The 13,183-nt window shown below is 48.6% G+C and overlaps 1 protein-coding gene across 2 annotated transcripts in view; it reads left to right on the top strand.

Moving 5' to 3' along the window:
- The window catches only part of NEDD4L (NEDD4 like E3 ubiquitin protein ligase), a 308,882-nt gene that overhangs the window by 233,202 nt on the left and 62,497 nt on the right, over window positions 1-13,183 (top strand). For both annotated transcript variants that reach the window (XM_036244390.1, XM_036244391.1), the window contains 4 exons: window positions 1,704-1,754; window positions 8,282-8,343; window positions 8,506-8,608; window positions 10,175-10,341. In XM_036244390.1, coding sequence (XP_036100283.1) covers window positions 1,704-1,754; window positions 8,282-8,343; window positions 8,506-8,608; window positions 10,175-10,341 — 383 coding nt within the window. The remainder of the gene's footprint in view (window positions 1-1,703; window positions 1,755-8,281; window positions 8,344-8,505; window positions 8,609-10,174; window positions 10,342-13,183) is intronic.

The raw sequence follows: 13,183 nt of genomic DNA on the forward strand, positions 1-13,183 counted from the left end.
TATCAGGTTAGGAACAGAGCTTCGAGTGAGGTGGTCTTCTCCTCGGGCTGCATCCCAAGTCCTTTTTCCTTCACAGCATCAGCACCAGGAGCAGGAGGGAGAGGGGAGACTTGGCAATTAGGCAGACATACGATTTATGCTCAGTAGTCAACACACTTCTGTTTTTTAGTTTTGATTATAGAGTTAACCGATACTTATACTAGCTTTGTAATTATAACTAAATTGGGGCCAAGTTGGGGATGGGAATGCTCCCTAACCCCTTGGGCAGCAAAGCTGTCCCCCTTTTCTGAGCCTTCCGTGGACACGGCTGCTCTTGTTAGATAGATACACAGCATTCAGGGGCACCTCCCAGCCTCGTGCTGGAGGAGGTGGCTCTGTGGTGGGTTGTAGCAAATGTAGCCAAGAACACAAACAAGATCTCATCACAAGGACTGGGCGAATCTCATGCTTCCTGCACACCCAGCCAGCCTAACTTGGACTTTTCGTTATCCTTCATGCATTGTTGGGAGGAGACAGATAGCTTTCCAAGTGAATTACATTTTGCAAATCACCTGAAAGGAAATCCTGAGCCTGGAGCAGATCATGTCGCTAAATTGCATTCATGTTTACCTGCTGCTGCCTGTTACATGCAAGAAGAGACGTTTTCCAAGTACCTTTGAGAAGTCATTTCTGTAAAGGATAACAGTTCACAGTAAATTAGTGAAGAGTGAAAATAAGAGCCCAGATTTGGGGTTCAGAGGTCTGGATTCCCCCTTGGGCTTTTTCTCAAGCTAACTGTGGGACAGGTCTGATTCCACTCCAAAGTACTTGCCAGGTTTTAGGCATTTTAAATGCCTGTTTTTATATGAGGGTCACAGAAGCCCTGCGTCTGATTGGCCTCTCAGGCCATGTAACCCTCAGAGGCTACACAAGCGCTCTGACTGCAGGACGTAGTGCAAACATGTCAGACACACCACGGTCCAGGCCACGCCCTCTGCCTGAGTTAGACTTCCCAGGTGACTCCGAATGAATTTCATCTGGGCCAATTGTAAGTCAGATGCAGAAGGGAAGAAGCATGGTGTGTCCAAAATGTAGCCATTGACTAATCCATGAACTTGGATTCTGAAGCAGTGTATTTAACTAGATTGAGAGTTGGAGGCCATTGTTTTATGATAAATAATGTGTAGGATTTATTAATAACGAGACGCTTTCCCTAGACTCTCAGCTCCCAGGGAGCTCCTTAATGTATAGCACTTTTGGGCAAAAGTAGGCTTACGATTGTGAGTGTGTGAAATAGTTTATTCTTACATTACTGTTTATTAATTATTGTATTATTTTCCATATGAATAACTGTAAACCTACTTTTGCCCCATCTTGTATTTGTTAAAATGTTCCCAACCTGTTTTTACTGTCTTCTCTTTAGATTGGTCCAGCTATGTCCCCAAATCCTCTGTCATCCTGAGTGGCACTTTCTTGACAACCATATGCTTCCCAGGTCGCTTAGATGATAGACACCTGACAGTCTCGGGCAGCTTAGGTCAGGTCTATGAGACCTGGGGCTCACCTGTCTCCAAAGACTGGTGTCTGTGCATCATCTGGTCGTCTCCCATGGCCCTCCAGTGTCAGGCCCTGGACCTCTGTCTCTATTTGTAAATACATGTTTTTAAGAATGCCGACACTCCGTGAGATCAACGGGGACACTAACTTTGCTCTCTTCTCCACAGACACGAGACGACTTTCTGGGACAGGTGGACGTGCCCCTCAATCATCTCCCGGTAAGAACGACTACCTGCTTTCTGTGACCTGTTGTGAGCGGTGACTTCTGATCGTTTGCAGCTGGATGTATTTTTCAGAGTGATGTTTCCTCAGCTCAGTGGAGAGGCCGAAATCAGAGCCCTCGTTCTTTCCTACAGAGTGGGCCTTTCATGGGGATAGGAAAGAATCGAGTGCATTCGAGTCTCCACGTGTGCCGATCAGTCACCAGCACCTTGCTCCTCTGCTCTTCCGTCTTCCTTTGTCAGATCATGCAGAACGGCTCCCTTCCTGTGCAAACCCTCCTTGCCACTGCAGTGTCTGCTTTCAAGTTCACTGTTCGGGTCTAATCAGACACGTGCTCCTGTGTCTAGGCTCGCACATGCGGTTTCTTGCGGACTGCGTGTCTGCAAGCTATTGCTGCCCAGATTTTGCTGTACAGCTTTCTCAGTCGGCACAGACAGAAGACGCTGTTGCTTCTGAGTGAACATGCACTCAGCGTGAGGCATCGTAGTGAGCATGTGCGGTGCTGCTACTGTTTCTCTCTGCTCAGATGAGCCGCAGAACACTTGGAGCTGTTGACCAACAACTGAGGTTGGAGGTGCTCTTGACGTGACATAGGTAGACTGTGGGGACAAGACGCGGAGGCCTTGGTGCGAGGTAATCACCTTGCGTCCCAGCTTCACGTTTCCAGAGCATCCCACGCCTCCTCTGGCCCCTGGTTGCCTGGGCAACACAAAGTGATTGAAATAGCAGCCAAGAGAGGAGTGGCTCTACCATTTTGTTATTTTGTTGTTGTTGTTAATGCTGTGTGTGAGCAAATGCCTTAAATAGGCTGTAAACTAAAATGACTTAAACCACCTACCCTGAGCCGACTGCTGTTACCATAGATGAAGTACCAAGACTGCGCACCGTACCAGGAAGCTCTGGAGACGTCCTGTGAAGGACTGACAGCAAGCAGTTTATTCTTATTCGCTCAGGGGAGCTATTAAGGGAGAAAGATTTCAAGTGCATTCCCTTCCAAATAAAGAAAGAAAAGATTGGAAGCAACTGTGGTTATCATGATATCATTAGAATATTTGTTTCTATATAAAATCCCGAAGCTCCAAGATGCGTGTGCAGGGTGCGTGCGTGTGCATGACGCCAGCTCCACGAGCAGCAGACACCCGATTATCCTTCAAAGTCACGCTGAGAGGACATGGCGACCTCAACATCTGTGAGGGAAAACTTCGCTTGTTTCTCCCTCAGCAGGCATTGCTTATGCTCCGCAGGTTGAAGTTGTAACGTCCTCGCATTTTTTTTTTTTTTTTAATCCTCACCCGAGGATATTTTTCCATTTTTTGTACAGATAGAGTGGGAGGGAGAGAGAGGAAGGAGAGAGAGAGAGAAACATCGATGTGAAGGGACACATCGAGTGGCTGCCACCCGCATGACCAACCAGGGCCGGGGACAAACTGCAACCGAAGTACGTGCCCTTAGCGGGAACCGAACCCGGGTCTCTCCAGGCCGTAGGCCGACGCTCTAACCGCTGAGCCAAACTGGCCAGGGCTACGTCCTCGCATTTTTTAATCAATATGGGTTGGTTGGCCATTTCATTGTCATGGTGTCCCCAACCACCCTTTTCCGTAATGTAGAAATCTCATCTCAGTCCCTGGCTGGCGTGGCTCAGTGGTTAGAATGTCAGCCCACGCACCGAAGGGTGGTGGGTTCGATTCCCGGTCAAGGATTCTACCTGGGTTGCAGGTTCAACCCCAACCCCAGTCCGGGTATGTGTGTGAGGCAACCAATTGATGTGTCTCTCTCACGTCGATGTTTCTCTCTCTCTCTCTCTCTCTCTCTCCCTCTCCCCTCACCCCTCTACTTCCCTTCCACTGTCTCTAAAAAAAGAAAAAAAGAAAATCACAGATGAGGATTAACAACAACAAATCATATCTCAGTCAAGGCAAATTTTGTACTAATATTCTCTAAGAGGGGGAAGTGTCATTCCTAAACGTCTTGCTCCAATCCAACAGTGCATTATTTGAGTGACTGAATGCGGATTGGTTTAGAAAGGTTGAGTGGGATCCCCAGAGGGGAGAATGTTCCTTTTTAGAGACCAAGTCAGTAGTGGGAGTAGTTAGGCTTTGGACTTGGGTAGAGGCAAGGGTGAGGTTTCCAAGAAGGTCGTAGTGCCAAGGCTCAGGGCTAGAACAGAAACCAGCCAGTTAGAGGGCAGAGCCGTGAATGCCTCCAGAGGGCTTCTACGCGGGCTCAGCCCGTGGAGTAACGGAGCCTCCCAGCTGCGCATCTGGCTGGAAGGTCCGCGTACTTTGGAGCACTATGATCTGCACACGTAACATTGACTGGCGGTGTGGAGCCAGTCTGGGAGATGGGCCACAAAGGAGGCGAAAGGAGAGGGTGAAGGTGTGTCCCTGTCCTGGAAGTGGTGGTGGAACCCAGCTAGCCTATTTGAAAGGACATGGCCTTTGAGCCCGGCATTGGAGGTGCACCTGTGTGTGTGTGATTGTATCTATAGGACACATGTGGGGAAATTGCACGTTGTCCTATTTTGTGTGCTACTGTAAGGGTGGGTATATACCGTGAATAATAAGCATGTGAATGTGTTTTGTGGAGTGGATAATGGACACTCTTTTCTCGATAGCTAGCTTCATGACCATTGTCAAGGCAGATGATGTATGGCCTGAGGATTTAGTATTTGTCAAAATCATCAAATTTTAGATAAAATAAATTAGGTAAGCTGTCTCATGAGTAATGAGGACAAATAATGGAGAGCAGTGATGTGAGGTAGAGTGGCCGTTACCAACCCACCCAGGCCTGCCTACTCAAGGTTTCAGGACTCCGATTGGGGGTTTGATTTTGGATTAATTTTGTACAGCCTCATTAGCCAATAGAAAATCTACTCCTTCTGCAGATGTTTGCGGATAGGCATGATTCTAAGCTGTGGGAGGGTCAATGAAGCATACCCCTCCCTCAGGCCGCTGTGCATGGCCACCCACACCCCGTGGGGTGGCTGGGCATTTGAGGTACAGCCCATGTGACCGAGAAACTGAGTTTATCATTTTATTTCATTCACATTTACATTATAAAGCCACATGGCAAACAGCTACCAAACTGGATAGCACATGTTAGGATCAGCCCAGAGTGGCCTGGGTCAAAAATGGATGATTCTGGGTTTACTTTTCCTCACAAAATTCTGGCTGCTGGAGGCAACTAGGATTGGAGAGATTCCCAAATTCACCAGTTTTCCTTGGTGATTTTTTTCATTTAGCCTACCAGAAGCGCTTTCTCACTAGCTCTGCCTATCTAATATACCAAGAATATTTAATTTAGTTAATAAGAAAAGGCCCTGAAACGGAATTATTTTTAACATCGGTATTAGCAAAATACTCAGTTATCTGTGCCTCCGTACTGACACACCTATGCACTATGCAGTCTAAGGCTCTTTAAACCAGGAGGGAGGCTTCCCTTGTTGCCCAGATTCCATGAACCTTTGTTCTTTTTTTTTTATTATTATTATTATTTTTTATCCTCACCCGAGGACATTTTTCCATTTTTTGTTCAGGTAGAGTGGAGGGGGGAGAGAGAGGAACAGAGAGAGAGAGAGAAACATCGATGTGAAAGGGACACATCGAGTGGCTGCCACCCGCACGACCAACCAGGGCCGGGGACAAACTGCAACCGAGTTACGTGCCCTTAGCGGGAACCGAACCTGGGTCTCTCAGGACCGCAGGCCGACGCTCTAACCACTGAGCCAAACCGGCCAGGGCCTTTGTTCTTTTTTAAAAAAATCGTCTGCAGTGACTCGGTCTGAGAAGTTGCCGACATTTGAATGGAAGCTCTTTCCTAAATCAGGAGCTTGATGGAGAAGATTCAGGGCAGCAGAACTGAACTCGGTGTAATCACTCATGATTGTTAGGAAATTGTTTGTAATCATTTAAATACTCTATTTTGTGTTTTTGGAGCGTGTGTGCTTTTAAACTTGGTAATGACGTTTGCTGCAGAACCTTCTCCCCTTGCTGGAGCACCACTGGTGTCTGAGTGGAAAACCTTGCTTTGCAGTTAATTTGCTGTAATTTTCCTGACCCGAGTGGTATACTAGTAAGATCCGGGGGTCACAGTGACTCTCACCTCTCAAGGGAGTTGTTTTGGAGCAGCCCCTTCTATGAATGCTCTCTGCAAAGTCAGAAGCATCTGGCTCCTTGGACCTGGTGCACGCGGGACCCCCTCGGCTCCCTGCTCCACGTTGGGCCCCTGGGTTAGTGACGTGCACTGCTGGGCCTTGTGGGCCGTTGTGAGAGTCCAGGTTGGCACTCTGCCAGGGAGACAAGTGAAGGCGAGGCAGGCAGGGAGGATGGTGTGAAGTCGGGGTGCACTCTGCGTGTTAGAAAGTCACCGTGACCGGAGGTCAGTGTCAGCCCTGTCATTGTCCCCTCACAGGAAAGCGTAAAGAGCGATAATGAGAAAGAAAAGAGACTCCTCCCCCCCTGGACCGTGGGCTCCTCAGTGCCGTGTACTTATCAAGTGCTTCCAGATGACAGAAGATAATTGTAGAATCGCGGTCCACTTTCATTCTTGGTCCTTGACTCAATTCTCCCATTTTCCGTGGCCATGTGGCTATGTAAACAGCAAAGCCAGGCCCCGGGCCTAGGAGATCTGTGTCCTGATTTGTGTGGTGTTTGTCACTTAAACTACATAGTGATGGGCAGTCTCATTTGTCAGAGTTCCCCCAAGCTCTGTGGTTTTCCGGTTCACTCTCCGGCTCTCCACTGCTCCAAGATCCGTGCCTGCCTCTTACCCTGTTCGTGCTGTTCATTTCCTCATTTTGAACTAGCCTTCCTCCCAGTTCTCTGCCTGTCAGCATCTTCCCGTTCATCTCGCAGTGGGCCACACCTCTGAAACCATCGTGAGCCCCAATCTTGACTGCCTTAGTGAGAGCCGAATAGAGAAGCATGTCATTGACTTACTTCAGGGATGGTGAGTGTTCATGGCCTCCAAGGTTCACTGTAGATCAGAGGAATCAATCAGCGACTTGCCCAGGTGGCTCCTTCGTGCCCAGCAATGTTCTTGGCACCAAAGATACAGTGGTGAGCAAATCCAAGTCTCTGATCTGAGCTTACATTCTGGAAGTGGTGGGTGATAAACTAGTAAACAAATAAATGACAAGGACAGTTTCAGATAGTGAAAGGGGGCAGTAAGTCAGAATGTTGTTCCTAGAAGGTGATAAGGGGAGGCTGCCACGTGTGAAGATGTGACCCTTGGTCTCAGACCTGGCTGACAAAGTGGAGGCCACTGAGGCCTCTGGAGCTGTCCCAGAAGACCCAGCGAGGGCGGGATTGGATGAGATGTGTGCACAGCACAGAAGAGGACAGTTGGAGAAGGCGTGACCATAGAGACTGGCTCAGAGTGAGGTTGTAGGTCACTAAGAGCCAGATCCTCTTTGACCTTGTAGGCCATAGAAAAGAATTTTTAGCCCGGCCAGTGTGGCTCAGTGGTTGAGCATGGGTGCATGCACCAAGAGGTTGCCAGTTCGATTCCTGGTCAGGACACATGCCCAGGTTGTGGGCCTGATCCCCAGTGGGGGGCATGCAGGAGGAGGCCAGTCATTGTTCTCTCTCATTGATGTTTCTCTCTCTCTTTCTTCCCCTCTTTTCCTCTCTCTCTCAAATCAATAAAGCAAAAAAATTTTTAAAAAGAAAAGAACTTTCAGTTTATTGTGAGCAAAGGGAGAAGCCATCAGGAGTTTAGAGCAAGGAATGACACACATAACATTTCAAATATAAAGGCTTACACACACACCCCTCTGACACTAAAAATAATTGTTGTGGTTTCTCTTGTTACAGAAGTAAATATTCTAAATTGTGTTTCATTGGAGACTCGGTTTTTGAGACTTTTACTACACATAGTATTTAAAAATTGATGGAATAGTAACATTTATTTTTCTGATTTCCTACTTGCTTTGACCAACTGATTTGGCACAATCTTTGGTTTGTTTGACAAATGGATAAATGTGACGATTACATCCACAGCTTTGGAAACTGAGCAGCAGCACAAGGCAGGCTGCTGGTGCCCCCTAGGACCATCTCCGGGGAGGGGACAGTCTTTCTATTGTCTTAGGCTGACGACGTAAAAGTGCCTTCACAGACTGGACCTGCGTCTTTTCCTGGGAATCCATCTTGCGGTTTCTTGGCAAACAGCAACAGGAAGGCACAGGAGGCCACTGGTTCTCGACGCTGATCAGCGTGTGGGGTTGAGGCCTCCACCCTGCAGTCAGGAGTTACACTTAGCACTGACCACCCTCATTTTGTCATTTGTCTAAGGGTGGGGGTTGGCTCCCCAAAACGGATGTTGAGAGTGACACCTAGTGGCTCTTGGGTGGAGAAAGTTCCGTGACCTATAAAATGGTTCATGAATTGTCCAGTTACTGGTTGAGGAACCGACTGTCTTCTCCATCCCCACATCCGAAATGAAAACGTGCTCTCTCCCATCCGGTTTGGTGTACCTAACAATACAGACTTTCAGGAGTTTTGAAACTTACTCTTTCTCCCTGCAGACAGAAGACCCAACCATGGAGCGACCGTACACATTTAAGGACTTTCTCCTCAGACCAAGAAGGTGAGGCCTTGGGGCGGGTGTTCTTTTTAGGCCTCGGGTACTGGTTTTCTCTGAGGGAGATTCCACGACTTTCCGTCTTTCAGCTTTTTCCAGAGTCATCGTAAGTATGGCAGATGTAAATCAGGTCCTGTCCTCTATAACCAGTTTCCTTCTGTCCCGCAGTCATAAGTCTCGGGTTAAGGGATTTCTGCGCCTGAAGATGGCCTACATGCCGAAGAACGGAGGTCAGGATGAAGACAGCGGTGAGCAGAGGGACGACATGGAGGTGAGCGCCGCCCGGGCCTTGCGCGCTCTTCCCTGCCTGCGCCCGTGCAAACCTTTCACCTTAAGACTGTATTACTCAAGGAAATAAAAGTCTATAAAGCTTAGATACAAAAAAACTTAAAAGTGCCCGTGAATCTGTCTTTGATCATCTACAGGTGGGTGTGTTTTGAGTAAAAGAGATGAACTTTTCATCTTCCGTTGTCACCCTGTTATAACCCTCATAATGGAAGAGGTTTCTCTTCATCGGATGCTAATCCCGTATTTTCGGGCGGGCCGCACCCCGTGTGAAGGTCCCCTCACACCTTTAATTCCCTCACTGCTGCGGGCTGCCAGCTCTGTAAACTCCTAGCACTTGGAGTCGCTTCCACGTGGATAGAACGATCCAGGGACTCTGTCCCAGGCTTCTCCTCACTCGGCCCGCAGGTGACAGCCCGCATCAGGAAGGCTGCCCCCCGAACCAGTTAGCCGTCCAGAGGCATTATCTTTCCCTCCAGGCCGGGTGCCTTTTAACTTGCCGGTCACGTGCCTGTACCCTGGGACCCGTCGTACCTGCTCAGCACCCTTAGGCTGTGCTGTTCTGCGAGTCTCTTCTCAGCCTGACGGTGTCCGCTAAACAAGGCCTCCTGTGCCTTGCGTGCACATCTGTGTGCAGCTGTTGCACAGACGTGATATGTGACCGCATGGGCCCGTCCACCGAACCTCCCTCGGACCAGGAGGTCGGATTTCCAGGCAGTATTTCATCTGTGAGCTTTCGTCTGTGAGGAGGGCTGTCGTGGGTGGTAGACAGTCATGACTGTTAAGATTTCACAAGGACATCAACAGATTTCCATCTCAAATCCAGAGAGTTTTTTTACACTCTTCTAACCTTCCAACTGCCGTAACCCGTGAATTACTTAATTTTCCAGTGACTTTACTGGGGGATGTTAGGAAGGAATACTTAATGCCGGAAATATGTGTTGCATAAATGTAACTCTGGTCCCGTGAAGCTTGTTGCTGTAGCCCCAGCCAGTGGGGACGGTCTAGGAGGGCGCCCTGCGTCCAGGCTTCTCCGGCTCCCGTGGCCGTGCTGGGAGCAGAGCGAGAGCTTCGCCCCAAGCCGGCCTCCGTGCCGTCTCCCGGGAACAATCGAGCCCCCACCTCCTGGTCCCTCGTGCTGTGACTTCTGTTAGAACCCGCAGTACGACATGTCTTCCCCTTTCCCTGGGGCAGGTGTGGGGAGGACGGCAGCTGGAACACGACCCGTGTCCCTGCCCTGGCTTTGCACAGCCCTGGAGGCCTTGGGGTCAGAGTAACGGACAGGGAAGGTGAGAGGTGGAACGTGACTCAGAAGCGCAGCGGACAGCGCGTCCCCAGCCCTCTGCTGCTCCTTCTGAGACGGTCACCTTACGATATTTTAAGACCCCTCTAGAATTGTGTTTTGGGATTTTTTTGGCCCCTTTTTGGGAATTTCTTCATGTAGCTCATGAAGCCACTGCAAGAGCCAGAGAGCCGCGCAGCAGGGACACGGTGCCCGTCTTCCTCGCCTCTGAAGCAGCCCCCTCATGACCTTCCTGATCTTGTTCCGCAGCACGGGTGGGAAGTCGTGGACTCGAACGACTCGGCTTCTCAGCACCAGGAGGAGCTTCCTCCGCCCCCTCTGCCCCCGGGCTGGGAAGAAAAAGTGGACAATTTAGGTCGGACCTACTATGTGAACCACAACAACCGGAGCACTCAGTGGCACCGGCCGAGCCTGATGTGAGTACGCAGGGTGGCCCGGAGCAGACGCTCACCGTCCGCGGGAGGTGAGCCGAACGTGGCCGTCCTGGGACAAGGGGGACGTGCAGCCGGGTTGTGAGCAGGTGGCCGGGTGGTACCCGGGGCTCCTCTGCACTGAGGTCAGGAGCGTGGCCGCCTGGCGGAATCTGCCTACGACAAGGACACTTTTGCCTTAGATCACGATCTGCTATTTTATGAAGTCATTTACTTTGTCTGTCTTCTTCGTGTAGATTCATGAGATACAAAGCAGAGGTTACGTAACGTTCCCCAGATTTACCTTTTGCTTGGTGATCATATCATTTCTCTCTTCGTCAGCTTCCTCTTCTCACTAACCCAGACTGGAAAACAGCAAGCACATTGGCCTTGCAGTTTTCTCTTTTCCTGAAGATTTTGGAAGTTTTTCCTCCCCTTTAATTATTTGACTTGGAAACCGTCTCAAAAATTTTAGTTTTCCCTTTTTGGGAAATTGATACATTGCCCCTTTGATATAATTCAGAACACACGGGAGGGTTGCAAACTCAGAATTAATATTACTATTTATTCCAGTCCCTCCCCAGCCTCAGGGAGGCAGTGCACTGATTACTGTTTTGTTTACTTGGCAGTTTTTAGTTTGATGATAGCAAATAAATACTACTTAAACCTCAGCTACTCTAAAAAAGGATCCAAAGTAGCTTGTTTTCTAATCACAGTATACAGCATGACCTAAAACTATTAATATGCAATAAAAGGTAAAAACAAAGTATTAAAAGAAGGAAAAGAAAAAATTATTGTAGCAATCACAAGTTCCCTAGCAGCCAAGGTAAGGACGTAACTATCACTGAATCATATAATTTGCAATATGTACTAAAGGCCAAGCGTATCAGGTTAGATACTTTTCTCCTTAACCCCAAACTCTGACGGAAATTTGCTGATGATATTTTGGAAGTAAGTAGATTAGCAGTGTGATGGACGGCATTGTCGATAACCTTTTCCTCTGTAGAAATTGCAAGGATATTCTGCATAAACTCTGGGTGGGATAGGGGCCAAGAAGTTTGGTCTGGGTTTTGTGGTTTAGAGCCAGAGCTTGCGGAATCCGCAGCAACGCATAGCCAGTCCTTCCTGAACCCCCAGGTGGGTTCTTGGATCACCTGTCCTCTGCCAGCTTTGGACTGCCCAGCGTGGACATCAGCTCCTTGTTCCCAGCACAGCAAAAACACCCAAACATTGGGTTGATGCTGAACTCTTTTGTTGTAATCCCCCCCCCCCCCCGTGAAAATGATACAGTGATTTTTTTAAATTTTATTGTATTGTATTACTATTTCCCTTTGATTAATTGTCATAGCTGTTCAAACTAGTATAAGCCAGTTGACTACTCTAGGTATAGTTGTAGTTTTTAAAGAATGGACTCACCTTGGACTTGGTTACATATAGTGATCAGAATAATCTTGGTAATGATACAGTAAGCAAAACACTGTAAGCTGCCTTTGCTAAACATCATAAGAAAGTGTCTTACAACATGGCACTCTGTGGGGACCAGAGTGTCATGTGTCCTCTGTAGAACAGGACCACCGGCAACTCACAAAGGAAGAAATACTAATGACCTATACGTCTACAGCGAATTCCACCTTCGTTAATTACGATCGTGTAAACTGAAGTCTCCATTTGGGGCATAAATGGTGGTAATTGCACCTTGTTCTACTTCACAGAGTTGTGAAGCTAATGAGGGAATTACTGAGAAAGCATTTCTCGTATGTTTTTCTAAACATACCATCTTTAGTGGCAGTTTCCCGAAGAACTAGACCCAGACAGAAGACGTAGCTGCAGACCAGTAGTCCAGAAAAGCAACTTGGGCAAGTGCAGTCCTTCATCCTAGTTCAGGTTTACAAGTAGTTCGGGGAGAAGCTGGTGACGTGACCGTCCCCGTCCGGGAGGTAGCTGTGCTCCAAGGAGGGGTGGAGCCAGGAGGGACATCAACAGAACTCTGGGCGGAACCAGAGGACTGGCTCCGCTCCAGCAGGCGTGACCTCTAGAAGGCAAGAGAGAAGGTAGATAAGGAAGGACTGGGTTTCCACAGTGACCTCTCTTTCCCTTTTGAACTGTTTGAGAACTTGGGGTTCTTTCCCTGAAACTTTATTTGGCTTGGCCAGAAGCCCTCAAGCCTTTCAGAATTAAGTAATTGTTTTAATTCAAAAATACTTGTTTTCATAAATCAGTTTTCACAGACTACTCCAGTACTCTTCAGAGGAAAATTGATACTAAGAAGTGTCTTTATTAAAAGGCTGTATCTGAGAAAATCAGTAGTGATTACTGATTACCATGTGCTAAGCAAGAATTAAGACTCTCCCAGTGGCTCTCATTTCTTACCCTGTTTACTGGAGCCTTGTGCCTCAAACTTCAACCCCCTGAAAAATGTTCACCCTGAAAAAATTCTCTGTGCCCTCTGGCTGATCTTACAGGGTTGGTCGCCACCCTACCTCTTCCGGACTCCCCACCACAGTCACAGGCCTGCAGTGCACCGCAGTGGCTCCATCATGCAAGCCGCTTTGTCGTTACTCTCCTCCTTTTGGTTCCTAGGTTGTGCTAGCACCCCCGTCCCCCCATGAAAGCAAAATAAAACTAAAACATGGCCCTTCCCCCAGCCACCTGAGCCTACTGCACCTTCCTCTGGGGGAGCCTCACTCCCCGCCTGGCAAAGAGCACAGAATATTCTGACTCCCTGCGGGGGCAGCGACTGCACCTGCTTACTCACAGAGCTCCCCTTTGCACCTGGCTCAGAGTCGGAGCTCAGCCAGTGCCTTGAACTCAATGACCGACTCCACGCGAGTCACCGCTGAAAGTGATT

Source organism: Molossus molossus, unplaced genomic scaffold (genome assembly GCF_014108415.1).
Source record: "Molossus molossus isolate mMolMol1 unplaced genomic scaffold, mMolMol1.p scaffold_m16_p_6, whole genome shotgun sequence".
In the NCBI taxonomy this organism is placed as follows: Eukaryota; Metazoa; Chordata; class Mammalia; order Chiroptera; family Molossidae; genus Molossus; species Molossus molossus.